Source organism: Fukomys damarensis, unplaced genomic scaffold, assembly GCF_012274545.1.
Source record: "Fukomys damarensis isolate Sample0158 unplaced genomic scaffold, DMR_v1.0_HiC HiC_scaffold_35, whole genome shotgun sequence".
Lineage (NCBI taxonomy): Eukaryota > Metazoa > Chordata > Mammalia > Rodentia > Bathyergidae > Fukomys > Fukomys damarensis.
The window spans coordinates 42,739,156-42,755,819 of NW_022900947.1; the positions used below are offsets into that span (position 1 = coordinate 42,739,156).

Consider the following 16,664-nt stretch of genomic DNA (forward strand, 5'->3'; position numbering starts at 1 on the left):
ATAACATACTTTAATCATAAGAAAATTATAAAATTGTAACTTCCAGACACAGAATTATTCGAGTATCCATTTGCACTCCATGTCTTTACTCCTTAGCTCATTTATGCTCCCTAAGATTGTTTTTTCTTCCAGGCCCTCCAGCCAGAACCCTTAAAGGTACTAAGTCCATAAATTAACCAAGTTCTTAAGATTAAGGGCAGAGACCTGACAGTCAAATAAAGAAACAGATTCAAGAGGGTCAAAAAATGTTTTTAGGCAAAACATCTTAGATCCCTCTTAAATGATACCTCCAGGAACACACAGGAGGTGTGATTGAGTAACAAATACCTTTGCTTTGAAAATGTATTACAGTAAAAGATAAATTGCCACTTATCCTCTCAGAATCCTCCTGCCCCCTTGGAACACACTTACCCCGTGGTTCAGAAGCAGCTCAGAGGTTCTCTCTCATGTCTTTAGCCCTGTCCTGGCCGCCTCTGTGTCCTGAATGGGTTCAAAACCACCTTCCATGGGCACTTTGACTTTGGGGAAGAGCCAGAAGTCACGCGGTACCAGATCTGGTAAGATGGATGAGGACATCGTGTTTTGATGAACCCTCCTTTCCACTGGAAGGACTGGCGTTCATCGTGTTTTTGTTGTTATTTTTTAAAATCACTTCCAGAACTGCTTAAGAAAGTGGCAAGAATAATGGGATAAATGTGTTCGAAGCTAGGGGGAGTACTTTGAAGGAGATAAATGGCAACGTGCTTCTTACTGTGGTGCTTTAAATTTTTTCCCGGTACCAGGAATCAAACTCAGGACCTTGCCCTTGCCAGGCAAGTGCGGCGCCATCCCCGGCCTTACTGCTCTTCTTATTGTAATACAATTTTAAAAGTTTAGCGATTCACTGTATTTTTCGATCGTCCGTCATATATTTTTCTCCAACCCCAGGTCACAGCACACCTGTCTTTGAGGGCCTGCATGCTGCTTTCTCTGCGTATTTGATTCTGTGCCCGTCACTGATGGTGTCCTGCGATTCTTTTCTGTGACATAAACCAGCGAGCCTACAACTTACTGGGTGAGGAGGGCGAGGGTGGGAAATGAGGCCTCCTGTCCTAGACAGAAAGCGTACAAACGACCAGCAGGCCTGTCTCTATGACCACGCCCCCAGTGGGCGGGACACACGACAAACAGGCCACGCCCAGTGGCGGGGGGGGCGCCCCCTCTCCGTGGTGGCAGGCGATCCGAGCCCGGCGGCGGCCCGTGGCGGAGGTTGAAGGGAACTTCTGATGCATGGAGGACCTAGCGCTTTCAGGCTCGTCCCTGCTCTCTGCGGTTATGGATGGGCAGAGCACAACAGAGGCGTCCACTTGCTCCAAAGTCTTCCAGAAGCCCCTGGTGCTCAGGATCCTCGACTTGCACTCCGAGCTTCGGGAGTCCCAGGGAGAGGAGGAGGAGACCGAGGAGGCCAGAGAGCCGGACGACGGACGCGAGGGCGATAAAGGGCAGCAATCAGGGCAGTCCCCCGGCTCCCACAGACCCCCCGAGCCCTGTGGGCCCCCCACATGGCCCCAGGACGGCGAACACGAGGCACCCTGTGAGTCCAGTGAGTCCTGGGTGCCCAACAAGCCCTGGGAGCCCCGCGAGGCCGAGCTGTTTCCCAGCACCGCGCCAAGGATCTGTCCGTCTCTGATCGCCAGATGCCCACCTGGCCTCCACCTGTCTTCCCTGAGCTGTAGGTGTCCCCTCCCCAGAGCCCCATTCAGCCAGGCTGGACGTCCGCGAGGAGGTTCGCCCGCTGCAGTTTGCTGGGCTTTAAAGGAACCTTGCGCTTGTGTCATCTAGCGGGAGCCATGGGAGACAGACATTTTGATAATGACGGACTCAGAATCTCTACTTCCTTGGCTGCCACCTGTTGACGCCCTTGCTGTCCAATGAACTGTTTTTACTTCCCAAAGGAAGTAAATTCTCCTCGGCGGCTAATCATGGCATCCCCTGGGAGGTGCTTTCCTATTATTACTTTTAAGTTTTGTTATATCATTTCTCCTTTTCGCTGAAGGGAGGGTATTTTTGTCAGTGACACACGGGCACTTGGAAAAACAAAGCACTCCTGGAGCAAATATTTAGAGTGTGCCTGAGTGCCATCTCCTCAGTCCTCACCAAGTTCCAAAGGTATCAGGGACCTTACGTGTGGTGGTGCACACCTGTAATCCCAGCCCTTGGGAAGCTGAGGCAGGGATCGCTGTGACTTTGAGGCCAGCCTGGGCTCCATAGTGATTTCAAGGCCAGCCTGAGCTGCATAGTGAGACCCTGTCTCAAACAAACAAACAAACCCAAACTTCAACTGCATCAGCTCACTAAAGACCCAACCCAGAACAATTCTTTGTCCACAGTGGCCCTTCAGTCTGACCAGTTTTTATCACATGCTCTCCTTCGCTCCTTTTTGCCCAGCCTCAAATTCGTGTTCTCTCCTTGCAGTTGCTCCCACACAACTTCCACTTCCTGGACTCTTGCTCTTGCCACCGTACTTCCTCACAAAGCCTTGACTTTAGTTCAACCCAGCAATCCGTCCACCCTCTTACCTCAGCTGTTCCTTCCTGACCTCCCTCCGCACCACCATCGCCATCTTTCTGTTCTTCACTGCAGAAGTTGTCAGGAGAGCTGATCCACTGCCTCTCCTGCCATTCTCTCCTCAGCTCACCCGGTGAAACTGCTCTAGTTTCTGGACTTTCCACCAGCACACAGGCATCATGAGTCCAGATTTCCCATGAATAACCCACTTGGCTCCTCAGTTCTTTGATGTCCTTACTTGGAAGGATGTTGTCTTTCAGCCCACCTTAGGGAACCACACCTCATCCCGGGGTGTGTGTGTGTGTGTGTGTGTGTGTGTGTGTGTGTGTGTGTGTGTGTGAATTGCTGTACCATTTCTACAATCTAGCACGCTAATCTCTAACCACGCCCTATCTTTGTAGCTCACTCTTCTATGTCCCATTTTTGCCAAAATTTCAGCTTCAAAGTCACCTCTAATCCATTGATTCTACTATTTCATAATACACTGCCTATGCCTTCTCTCTACTCACCTTTTCTTTCGTGGTCCACCAATACAATCACTCACTTTCAAAACTCCTTAACTTGTAAAGCAGACAACTGTGTGCACTAAATTTACAACCTGAGCTTCTGTGAGGCTCAGTGGCTGTTTGGTAGTCAATTCATTTCCAGATGAACTGGAAATCATGGTTCACATCTCTCAAAATTCCTACCTCCCTTTTCACTCATGGCTGAAAACTTCACACTTTTCATCAGTGAGAATAGAAGAAATCACAAAAGATTTTCATGTACTTCTATCTTGGAATCTACCAAATTACCAGCATTGTACATAAATACTTTATTTTTCTCCTGTTAATAGTGAGTGAATTCTCCTTACTTTTTTTTTTGGTCCCAAGGATAGAACTCGGGACCTTGTGCTTGCAAGGCAGGTGGCAGCACCACTAAGCTAAATCTCCAGCCCTCTCCTTACTTTTATTAAAGACAATTTCCTCAGTCTCTATATTGAATCCCATCCTGTGGAATTTAAGCTCTTTGCTCCTAAGATTAGCCCCTTTCTTTCCCTCACTGCATTCTCTCTACTGGGTCAATCCTATCTGCATACAAATATGCACAATAACTCATATCTAAAAAAACAAACACAAACCTTCCTTAGCCCCATGTACTTGTTCAGATATTACTTTATCTTTCTCCTTTTTTATTTTTTGAGATAGGCTTTTGCTATGTTATTCAGGCCAGCCTTGAACTCATGGCAGTTCTCCTGCCTCAGCCTCCTGAGTGCTTGGATTACAGGTGTGTGCTATCATGCTGGCCTTTTTCTCTAAAGGAAATTTTTCTCAGAATAGTTGTCTGTAGTCATTATGCCCATGTCTTCTTTTTCCATTCTCTTGAGACCCACCTAAATCTTGGCTGTTTTCATCTCTTCTCTTAGCTGACATTGCTCTTAATGAGGTCACAATGACCTCTGTCTTTACCAAATTCTGGTCCTTTGTCTCTTTATTCACTGCCTTTTCTCTGGGTGGTCACAGCCATACTTGTGGCTGTAAGGAGTTCTCTGCTGCTGCTTCCTAAGTTTTTATATCTGCATTCCATTCTCCAAGTGGACATCTCCATTTGGATACCCCATAGGCACCTCAAATGCAGTAGGCTTTGTAATAGAAGTCTTGATTTTTCCTCCTCCTCTTGCTCTGCCCTCAGTTTTCCCATATAACAAAACAGCATCCAGTTGCTCAAGCTAAAGACAGACCATTGTTCTTCCCCGATTCCTCCTTCCTCACCCTCACTCAGTGAAAGCTGTTAGCTCAACCTCCTGAACATTTCTGGAGCCCATTCATTTCCTGTGCAGCACCCCCATTACAGTGGCTCCTGACTTAATTTCTCAGCAGTCTCCCTGCTTGTGTTCTCATCCCCTGCAGTCATTTTGTTACTCCAGCCAGAGTGGATACTTTAAAAACCCGAGTAAGATCATGCCTTTTCCCTTTGGTCCTTCCTGTGGCTTTCCATTGACCAGAGAATCAACTCAAGCTTTATTTTTTTTGTTTGTTTTTTTGAGACAGAGTCTCACTACGTAGCCCAGGCTGGCCTCGAAATCATGGTGATCTCCTGCCTCATCCTCCTGACGCTGGGATTACAGATGTGCATCCCCACATGTGGCAGCTGAACTCAAACATTTTCGGGAGTCTCAGAGCACCTCAAGCTCCTGGCGCCAGCCCCTGCCCCTCCAGCCCACTCTACGCCACTGCTTCCTTCTGTTCCTCTGACACCATCATCATCATCTTTGCCCCGCTTCGAGCCTGCGTTGTTGCTGCCTCTGTTTCGTGCTTGTGTTTTCTCAGGACCCTGTATCTCATCCTATCGTCAAGGTCTCAGCCCGCATTTTAATGAATGAATGAATGAATTCCAGTGCGGGGGATCGAACTCAAGACCTTGTGCTTTTGAGGCAGGCGTGGTGCCAGTGAGCTAAATCCCTAACCCCTCAACCCATATTTTTAAAAAGTGGGGAAACTATAATCCCAGTACACTGGGAAGTTGAGGCAGGAGGATTGATTGTAGGTTTAGGCCCACTCTGGGCAATTTAGTGACTTAACCAGACCCTGTATTTATTGTTTTTCTTTTTCTTTTCTTTTTTTATAAATTTTATTTTATCTCATTCCCCCCCTCAAGCCCCTTCCCTTCCCTATGGACAGAAGCTTTGTTTCCATTCTTTCCTTCTATTTTTACTTTTTTTCTTATTCCTTCCATCTTTTCTCCATCCCTCCTTCCTTGTGTACCTTTCCATTTGAACACTTTCTACTTCTCAACATCCATTATACATTTCAGTCCTTATTTCCACTTCCAGTTTCTCATACCAGAGAAGCAGTGTGGTATTTAAACATGTGTGTCTGGTTTATTTCACTTAAGAGTATGGTCTCAGGGTACATCCAATTAGCTATAAATGCCTGAAGCCCATCCTGCTTTATGGCAGATAACAGTAGTACTGCATAGTAAGAAAGAGCCACATCTTCTTTATCCACTGTCAGTTGATGGGCATTTGGGCTGTTTCCAAGATCTAGCTAAACAAATTGTGCCACTATAAACATGGGTATGCGTATTTCACTGTGGTATGATACTTTTAATTCTTTTGAGAAGATACCAAGAAGAGTTATAGCTGGGTCAAACGGAGCCTCTAGTTTTAGTTTTTTGAGAAATCTCCACACTGATTTCCATAGTGGTTGCACCAGTCTACACTCCCACCAATAATGGAGAAGGGTTCCTTTTTCCCTACAACCCCACCAGCATTTGTTATTGGTTGATTTCTTGATAGCAGCTATTCTTTCTGGGGTGAGGTGGAATCTCAGCGTTTTAATTTGCATTTCATGAATGACCAGGGATGTTGAACATTTTTCATATATTTATTTGCTATCTCTAATTCTTCATCTGAGAAATGTCTTTCATTTTAGATGACCAATTGTGCACTGGCAGACCCTATCTTAAAGGACTGTCACATGCAGTGGTGTAAACGTGAGGCACTATTTAGTCAGTGTACCTTTGCCCATTCTACCCGCATTTACTGACCATCTACAAAGGCCTCTTCTGATTCTTTTGGGCTGCAAGGATGACTCACCCAAGCTGTGTGCAAATTCTGTACAGTGGGCCCCATTATTCTGTTGATCTTAAAACTGTCATCCCCTCACCATCACTGTAATTGTTAAATTTATCAAGCACTTAATGTGTTCAGGGCATAGATAGGCACTGAGCCATAGATGAGTAAGATGTCTTTGGAGACAGGGTTGTGAGAGCAGCACAGTGTGCTGTATGTCCGGACAGTCAGCTTGTCATTATGCCCTTTTGAGCAAGAGTTCGAAGAGGCGTCTTAGGCTAACCGCTCTTGCTCTGGGTGCCTCTGCCATCTCACCTGTGAGCAAATCCCTCTCCAACTTCTCTCTCCCAGATGACCGTGAGCCGCGGAACTAACTACTGGATTGCGGAGCACCAGGTAGGAGCTGGGTCTACCAGGACGTGGCTCATGGCTGTAACCGAGAACTCTGGGAGGCCGAGGCAGGAGGATCTTAAATTCCAGCCCATCCTGGGCAGCTTAGAGACTTTGCAAGATCCTGACTAAAAATTAAAAAACGGGCTGGAGATGTAGCTCCGTGTGAGGGTCTGGGTTCAACCCTCCGTGGGGGAGCTGTGTCTAGCAGAGGTGTGAACAGGAGTGGACAGCGGCAGGTCCCACAGGCAGCTTGGCACATTGTCTCAGCGAGATCCCCGTGTTGGTGGGTGTAGTCATGCGGCCCGGCCGCTGGTCTTCCTCGTCAGAAGCTCCCTGATTGTCCCTAGATACAGATTCTAAGAAGTCAGCGCCTGCCGAGCCCCACCCCCACCCCCATGTGTGCTGCTGAAGCGAGCACAGATGACATACGCTTTTTCTCCCCCTCTCTTCTCGGTACTGGGGATAGAACTCAGGACCTTGAACTTGCCAGGCAGACACAGCGCCACTGAGCTAAATCCCCAGCCCTCCCCGCCACTAGGCGTTTCTTGTGTTCCGGCTGTGCACTCCGCGGTTTCCAGCAGAGGGCAGCCTTCCCCGCAGGGCCCAGCCCGCTTGGCCCGTTTCCCAGGAGAGCCCTGGGGCTTGGGCTCTGCGGAGTAAAACCAAACCCTGAAAGGAAGAAGCACAGCGGTAAAGCTCTGAAGGCCTCTTATAGGAAGGTGCTCTTAATCATCAATCATCCTGCTCCCCATCCTCCAGTGGCTTCTTCCTGTTTCCCTTAGGATATAAACAGAACTCCAAGGGCTCTAGGTGATCCAATCCAACCAGGAATCCTGCTGTCCTTTTCTGATTCCACCCAGCCACCCCAACCGATACACCTCCTGTTCAAGTCCACCACAGGGCCTTTGTACCAGCAGCTTCTGTCTTAGCTGTTACCCTCTCAGATTCTCCTCTGGATCATGGTATGTGTGGCACTTTCTTGTCTGTCTTTTCACAGTTCAGGTGTCATTTCCTCCACAAGGCTCTTTCTTCACTACAGTATTCTCCCTGAACTAGGCACCCCTTCCTGCCACCTTACCAGGCACATCAGCTAATTTCCTTACTTCCCTGACCACTGCCTGAAACCTTTGCTTGCTTCTTGTCTGTCTTTCTGCCTCAAAGTTAAGCTGCGTGAGGCAGGACAGGGACTTTGACTCTCTTTGCCCTTCTCAATGCCAAAGTTTAAAATGAAAAGATGGCCGGGGATTTAGCTCGGTGGCACTGTGCGTCCCTGGCAAGTGCAAAGTCCTGAGTTCAATCCCTGGTGTCCCCCCCTCACCTCGCGGACATTCCTCTGTACTTCTAATCCGCTTGGGAGTTACTGAGCGCAGCCACTTATGATCTTTGAGCACCCTAACATTTATCACGGCCTTGTTTGGTTTGTAAGACAACACGCTGTAGTAAGCACTGTTCAAGTCCTCATTTTACGGTTGAGGAAACTGAGGCACAGAGGAATTAAGCGACTCATCAGAGGTCATGCGTACAGAGGTGATGTGTACAGAGGAGCGGGGATTATCCCAGGCCCCACACCCTTCTCTTCACCACTGCCTGCTTGGGGGTGGGGGGGGGATGGAGAGGCGGAAGCCAGAGGCGAGGCAGAGGGCTCAGTGAGCGCGAGGCACTATGGGAGTCTGTGTCACAGGGAGTGCTGGGACAGAGTGCTGAGGATGTCTGCTGCAGTGGGGGGCGGGCAAGACCACTGCCCAGCTGTGTCCACTGCAGGGTGCAGGACACAAGAACAAAGCAGACCTTTCCCAAGGCATTTATGCACGAGAAGAAATAATACGGACAGAAATAAACAAATCTCAGTCCAGACAGGGACCTGGGCATTAAGCCCAATGTAATCAGGAACTCCACACACAATCATCTCTCATTCTTTTTTGCTTGTTCGTTTGTTTGTGTCCCTTTCAGTACTGGGGATTGAACCCAGGGCCTTCACACAGAGCTATATCCCTAGCCCTTTCGAAATTTTTAGTTTTGAGACAAAGTCTTACTAAGTTGGTAAATTGGGGAGGCTGGGCTCAAACTTGCAGTCCTCCTGCCTCAGCCTCCCAGAGTGCTGGGACTACAGGTGTGTGCCACTGTGCCCGGCTCCATTATCTTACTAAGAGTAAGATAGGCCTCTGATGCTGTTACTGGAAATGGGGGACAAGCCATCACACCCCATTCAAGTCACTTAACACTAGAAACCTATGGAAAATGTCCCCTGGGTATACTTTATCTTGACAATTATTATGTTCTCTCATTTGTTATGTGTTTATCATGTGTCACTGTGTTATGCTTTGCTTTTTAAAATAGTGTTTAAAGCTTGCTTTGAACAACACTCAACAATTTTAAGATCATGTTCCCAAGAATAATTACCAATTCCATTTTTTAAAAAATTTTGCCTCTTCCCTTCCCATTTTAAGTGCTGGTTTTGGTAGAGAGAGCTCTGTAATTATCCCACACTTGCATTTATTTTGGTTGTTTCAGGCCAATACATTTTCCTCGATCAGTTTTTATTGGGAAAAGCAAATAACTGTGAAAGTGTCTCATAGAGGAGTTTTTGTTAGACATGCATATACAGTAACCTCTGTTTTTGTTTGTTCGTTTGTTTGTTTGTTTTGAGACAGGGTCTCACTATGTAGTTGAAGCTGACCTGGAACTAACTATATAGCCCAGGCTGGTCTCGAACTCACAGCCATCCGCTTGCCTCAGCCTCCCGAGTGCTGGGGTTACAGGTGTGCTCTACCACACCTGGCTGGTAACCTCTGTTTTGACCCATATACTATCCTTCTTCCTTGTGTGCATTGCCACGATGAAGTTTAATGTATAAATTAGGGTCAGTAAGAGATCAGTAACAATAGTAATAACAACAGCGGTCTTAATTCCGTGTTTCCCTGAAAATAAGACCTAACAGCCTTGAAAAATAATGATCAAAAATGCCAGCCCCACCGGGCATGGTGGCAATGCCTGTAATCCCAGCACTCAGGAGGCTGAGGCAGGAGGATCACTGTGAGTTCCAGACCAGCCTGGGCTACATAGTGAGTTCCAGGTCAGTCTCAACTACATAGTGAGACCCTGTCTCAAAACACCAAAAAAAAAAAGAAAAAAAGAAAAAAAAAGCCAGCCCCAGTCAGCTTATTGGTGTCTTCCCAGCCTCAGAGTAGTGCTCCCCTGACCCAGGCAAGACGCTAGTGAGGTGTAAACTTCTGTGTGACACTGGCATCACCACTGTAATGACCAGCTCTAGAGCTTATTTTCCAGTTAGGTCTTATTTTCAGGGAAATATGGTTTATTATAACAACTATAACAACATATTGTAATAAAAATGGGTTGAAACGTAAGAATTTTTTACTTCTGAATTTTCCATTCAATATTGTTGGGCTTTGGTTGACTGGAAACCCTAGAAAGCAAAAACAGGGAGAGAGGGCCTACTGTATTAAGAAAAGCTACTGTCCTTGCTTGTGAAGGTAGAATGCTCAGATGCTATGGAATGCTGTGTTGGGCTTTATTCTTTTTTCGTTTCATCCTTTTGTGTATGTGTGTGTGTGTGTTACCAGGGATCGAACTTAAGACCTTGCACTTGCGAAGCAGGTGGCGGAACCACTGAACTAAATCCCCGTCCCTCATCCATTTTTCTTCCCTTTCTCCTCCTACTATTTTTTGATCTCCCTCTTTACATTGTTCATTTTAAAAATAGACTCATCTTGGGCCGACGATTTAGCTCAGTGGTGCCACTGCCTTCCTCTCAAGCACAAGGACCAGAGATCAATACCCGGTACCAAACCAAACAAATAAAAAATAAAGATAGACTCATCCTATTGTAGTGTATTTATGTGTGTTTTTATGTAAACAAATCTCAAATGAGGGGAGGGTGTAAACAGATAGACCAACAAAAATATGAGTACATGTTCATAGTGCCTTTCACTAATATTTATTTTAATATTTTGAACCCTAAAAGGAAATACCTCTTTAATAAGTAAACTTTACAGTTACTTACATTTTAAAAAATTTATATTTAAGTAAAATCTTAGCTCCTGAAGTTTTAGAACAAGAGCTGTCATTTACTGCGTATTTACTATCTTTGCAACACTAGGAAGGATGTTCTACTTTATTTAACTTTTGCCTAACCACCTTGTGAGGCAAGAACCTGTGTTAGCCCGAGAACATGAGTTGGAGAGAGGCCAAGATTAGAGGACAGAGCCACGTTTGGGTCGGGGCAGTTGAGTCTAAAGCCTGGGGTCTTAGCAGTTAAACAATACTATAGTAATTCCATACTTCTCTGCTTCAAAGAATACTGATACCTACAGTCCGCTTCTAGGGACTGTGGCTTAACTGGCGTGGGAAGTGGCCTAGACCCTGGAAGGTTTTAAAGACCCCTAGGTGATTCCAACAGCAACAGGTTTGGAATCACACTGCCCCTCAGTACAGCAGCCAAGAGCAATTCTAGCCTTCTGGTCAGCAAGGAAACATCAGAAGCGTCTTTTGAGGGAGGCACCGTGTTATGAAAGAGCATTATTCATTCATGTTATCGGTATTTGTAGTTGCACTGTCAGGGTTAACATTATACTTACTCTGATCTCAGTATGTAAAGCTGGAAGCCAATGCTGGGAATATATGAAACATCCATAGAACAGATGCTGCAACTTTTATGGATGATAGCATGATGATATTTTCACAGACTACTTGCCACTTCTTTAGGTTTCAGTCAGTTTAGTCTTAAAAAGTAAAATAGAAAATACTGAGTTTGCAAGTTCCATTTACACACTTTAAAAAAAAAATCTCTCACCTGTCTCCTAGGAGGTTGCATACTCCCTAAGAGTGTGTTTTACCCATCTGTTTCTCTTCAACTTCGCTCTGTGCTCGCACATGGAACCCAGGGCATAGCTGGTTGAATGGTTGGTTCTGTAGCCAGGTCCCCAGTACCCAATGGCGGCCTATTAGCGACCTGCGGTGCAGCTGGGCTTCCCGCATTTATAGCTGCTCCCAGTGCTGGCCTCACCCAGCTGAGCTCTGCCTGCTGCCCATCAGCAGGGATGGGGATGCTTTAGATTCTGAGGATCACAAAACCCCACTGTGAACAGTGCAAGTGAGGGATCTAGGTTGTGGGCTCCTAGAGAATCCTTAATCGGAACATGTGATGATTTGAGAATCTAATGCCTGATGACCTGAGGTGGAGCTGAGGCAGTGTTTGGGATTTAATTTTTATGTATCAAAAGCATACAATTAAAAAAAAAAACTTTACCCTACCCTGCCATTTCTTGGTCCATGGTGCCAAAAAAGCTGGGGACCATTGTTTTATAAGACTACTGAAGCAGTTGAAGTTGTAACTAATAATTCCAGCCACTATTCATCCACCATATGCAATGCACTCTACTTACATGTGCATTTCAGTAATCTTCACACCGACCCTCCTATGATCGTCTCTTCTGAGAGAGGGACCTGAACCTCAGGAAACAACCTGACCAAGATCAGGCTGTTGAGGAAGCATCCAAATGTGTTTGATCTTGTCTTTCTGATGCTAGAGTTTACCCATTTTCCTTTACCCAAAACACTCCAGAGGATAGAAAATGTTATTTTAGAACTCTCAGATGTGACTAAAAACTCCCAAGAAGAGATTTTTGTCTGGAACAACTGACTATGAGGCATCGGAAATCCCTGAGGTGGGTCCCAATCTCCTGCTTAGTCCTATGACAAAGATACACAGACAGAATTAAAGAGTGAGAGACAGAAATGGGAAGCCAGGATGGTCAGTGCTTGAGCCAGCAGCAAAGGCCTTGGCCAGCCAAAGCTGTTGATATTTATTGGTGACATTATAATTAGGTTAGGGTGAGAGGGTCACATGTGGTTACTAGGAATACATTGCTGATATAAGAAAGGCTTGTAAGAGAAGCGACAAAGCATTTCTAATTTTGGGAATGGAATTTGGATGCAAGTCACTCTGACCTCTGCTGCCGTGTTATGTAGTCATGTAGGCTTTGGTCGGACTCACTTCTCAAAACAAGCCAACTGTGGGGTAAACTCTACAGCCTGGACTGCTCACAGCTTGCTTGGGCATAAATAGTGGGGCAGGTCCCCACAATGAGATTTATTTTTTAACAAGGCAGGTGGCAGAACCACTGGGCTAAATCTGTGGGGTTTTTTTTTTTGTTTTGGTACTGGGGATCGAACTTGGGTCCTTGTGCTTGCAAGGCAGGCACTGGAACCACTGAGCTAAATCCCTGGCCCTCACTGGGCTAAATCTACAATGAGGCTTACTGACAAGACTTTGAATACGCTGGCCTTATCATTGCCTACATTTTCCCACTTTAAAAAATAAACAAAAAATACTTCTAAACATGAAATTTCACTTTCTTAACCATCTCTTTGGTTTGGATATTTCTAGTTTATCAAATTTTCCAATGTGAAAGACACCACACTGAACAGTTTTGGACTTAAATCTTTGCCCGTACTTGGAATTACTTCCTTAGAGAACATTTCTATAAAAAGAAATAGATTAATAAAAGTAAACATTGCTGACTTATTTTATTTTTCACAAAGTTTACTAATTTAAACTTATAACAGCAATACATAAGAAACTCGTTTCAGCTTACCCCTCTAGCCTCATTATTCTTTGTAAAGAAATTTTGCTAATTTGATAGTTGAAAAATATGTAGTTTTTAATTTGCATTGTTGAAAAATATGTAGTTTTTAATTTGCATTGTTTTGACTAAGCAAGCTGGAATATTTTCTTATGTGCATTAGTGCTTCACGTGTCTTAATATATGAATTGTTTCTATGTCTTATCTATTTTTGTCACCTATTTTAGTGTTTTTCTTATTAGTTATACTTTATTTTATACTTTATTTAGTTTATACTTTATTTTCTTTGATTATTAGTATGCCTTTATCATATCTGCTGCCAGATATTTCTCCAAATTTTTGCTTTCTCTGTAAGTTTTTATTTTTGACACAGAAGTTTTAAATTCTAAATATTTAATGTATTTATATTATTCTTTCATCACCTTTACTTCTAGATGATTAAAATTCAGTGATCAATTAGATGCCCCTTTTCCCCTCTCTAATTTAGTTTTTGAAAAGAATGTTCAACTTCTTGATTTGCCTGTGATTTATTTTGATACACACTTAACTCAGCTATTTCCCTATATAGTTATTTGTCCTAGCTTCTATCTCTTTTGATGTAAGATGCTATAGTTCTCATGTCATTGATTCCTGTTGAATCTAATTTTTTGCTTTTATTTTCTTATAGCTGACCCTGACTTCTACCAGTTCGTAAGAAAATGGTAAGACTTCGGCTATCGTACTATTCTCACACCCCTAAACTGGCAGGCCAGCTGAGCTGGATGGGGCTGATTCTGGGGACATTTGGAGGGAAAGCATATCTTGGGGTTTTTGAGAAGGAGATTCTATGTTTTTTCTTTGTCATGGGCCCCTTTCTAATTACAATTTCCATGTGGAAAGAAGGAAAATAAAGAGAAATGAGAAAAAGGTTGAGATTTAGGAGCACTCTTGTATTTCTCGTTTGCTGGATATTGTAGTAGATTTGCTTCATACTGGATCAGAGCTTTTCAAGGATTTAGGAATCTGCATTGACAATCTTATGTTAGATTTTGTGAAGTTCCAGGTTAATGAACTCAATCCTCTTTGCCTTTCATTCAAGTACAGTAGCTATGAAACCAAGAAAGTGCTAGGAAGGAAAGGAAAAAGGTATTCATCTGTGTACAGACAAAAGACCCCAAAAAATGTCTGCTGAAAACAGATGTTGGGCCTCCATGAGGCTAAAATGTATTAAAGGGGAAACAGTATCATGAGAAATACCAGCTTTTGCTTTTAACACATTTTTAATTATGGGTTTTTTGTTTGGTTGCTTTTTTTTTTTCCTGTTTTTTTTGTTTTTTGAGATGACGTCTTACTGTGTAGTTTGGCTGATTTTGAACTCACTATGTAGCCCAGGCTGGCTTTGAACTCACAACGATCCTTCAGCCTCAGGTGCTGGAATTACAGACGGGTGTCATCATGACCGGCCAAGGACACATTTAAGTTTTAACCATAGTTTTTACTATCAATGGGAGGTAACATACTGGGATGATATAATTCAGAAACAAATGTGGCTTTTTGGACAGCCTTGCTAGCCTCTTTGTGGTGATGTGTAGGGTTCTATTTGATGTCCTGAAGTTTTCTGAAGGTTCTAGACTCACATTATTATTATTACCTTTGGAGACACTGAAGGATTTTGAAAGTTCAGTCTTGGAAACCTTAAATTAAGCGGCAAAGTCCTAAGGGACTGAAATGAAGATAATGGCAGTAGGCAAGGTGGGAGTTAGTGGGGCTGGGGTGTTGGGGAGACAGGACCTGAGCAGCTGCGTGAGGGAATACCATTTCACCACTTCCTAACCTCTGTTTGACCTAGCAAAAAAATGTACTATCTTAAAAGTATCATTTTACTTCATTTATTGATCCACAATTTTCCCTTGCAGAACACTTAGCAAAACTTATATTTTAAACAATTAAATGCAAATTAAATTTTAAACAATTTGTCAGCATTTACTAAATACAAGGTACCATGCTAGGTGCAGCTGGTAAAAAGCAAAAAGTGACTAACATTTACTGAGTGCCCATTCCATGGTTAGCATTGCCAGGCACACAGTGGATTGAACTATTCTCATGTAATTGTTTCCAGCTTCCTCTCCTGTTGTTTTTCAAACGCATGGACTCTATGCCCCAGGGCCTTTGAACTTGATGTTGAATGGAAAGATTATTCTCTGAAAATCTGTAGAGTTATGCCTTGTTCAAATGCAACCTGATCAGTAATGTGTTTCTGACCATCCTACTGAAGATGTAGCCCTCTCCCCACACACACTGGGGATCCTCCTTGCTTGCTTTATTTTTCCTTCTGGGTCTTTGCTGTCTAACACAGTCTATATTTACTTTGTTTCATTTAGTGTCTTTCTGGCCTAACTTGAGTGTCTTTCTGACCTAACTTGTTGCTCTGTTTCATTCACCAATGTACATCTAGCCCTAGAGCCTACCTGGTTTGTAGTAAGTGCTGAATGAATATTTATTGAATGAACTAATGCTCAGAGAGTTAAGTAACTTTTTAAGGATAAAAAAATGCTCGGAAGGGGCACCAGAACACAGTAGGGTTAATTATTAAAACAACCTGATTAAAAGAATATAAGATCCCCAACACATAAAAATGATTAACATTTTAAAAAATGAAAATGCATATTACTCCATTTGATGATTAACCATAATATACCCCATGAAGATGCTCAAATGTTATGTCTCAATATAGAAAAGAAAATGGTACTTCATTTAAAAATTATCACATCCAGCCGGGTGTGGTGGTGCATGCCTGTGATTGATCCCAGCACTCGGGAGGCTGAGGCAGGAGCATTGCTGTGAGTTCGAGACCAGCCTGGGCTACATAGTGAGTTCCAGGTCAGTCTCAACTACATAGTGAGACCCTGTCTCAAAAAAAAAAAAGAGTTTGAAAATTATCACATCCAAAAGCCGGGTGTGGTGTTGCACACCTGTAATCCCAGCACTTGGGAGGCTGAGGCAGGAAGATTGCTGTGAGTTCGAGACCAGCCTGGGCTACATAGTGAGTTCCAGGTCAGTCTCAACTACATAGTGAGACCCTGTCTCAAAAAAAAAAAGGAGTTTGAAAATTATCACATCCAAAAGCCGGGTGTGGTGTTGCACACCTGTAACCCCAGCACTTGGGAGGCTGAGGCAGGAAGATTGCTGTGAGTTCGAGACCAGACTGGGCTACATAGTGAGTTCCAGGTCAGTCTCAACTATACAGTGAGACTCTATCTCAAACAAACAAACAAACAAACAAACAAACAACAAAATTATCACATCCAGAATCTTGAAGGCTGATACTGGAATAATGAGAGGAATTATTAAACCAATTCCAGGTCCTTGAGATTCATCGCTGCACCACCACGCTGAGGCACTGGTGGACTGTGTCCTGCTGTTAATATTATGGCCTGCTTATGGACATAAGTGCTTATACAGCTTCCATACCACAGTTAAGATAAGGCTCCAAGGCTGCAAAAGCCAGAATAAAGGCTGGGGGTTGCCGCACACCTATAATCCCATACACTGGGAGGCCGAGGAAGGACTTTTTTTTTTTTTAACAAAAG

General features: G+C 44.1%; 1 protein-coding gene across 3 annotated transcripts in view; it reads left to right on the plus strand.

The window, feature by feature from the left end:
- Positions 1-1,033: 1,033 nt before the first annotated feature.
- Thegl (theg spermatid protein like) overlaps positions 1,034-16,664 on the plus strand; it is a 42,845-nt gene continuing 27,214 nt past the window's right edge. For 2 of the 3 annotated variants that reach the window (XM_010640371.3, XM_010640378.3), the window contains exons 1-2: positions 1,189-1,711; positions 13,763-13,796. In XM_010640371.3, coding sequence (XP_010638673.1) covers positions 1,270-1,711; positions 13,763-13,796 — 476 coding nt within the window. In that variant the 5' untranslated portion in view covers positions 1,189-1,269. Of the gene's footprint in view, positions 1,712-13,762; positions 13,797-16,664 lie in introns of all 3 variants that reach the window. The other variant, XM_010640362.3, reaches the window with a different exon arrangement.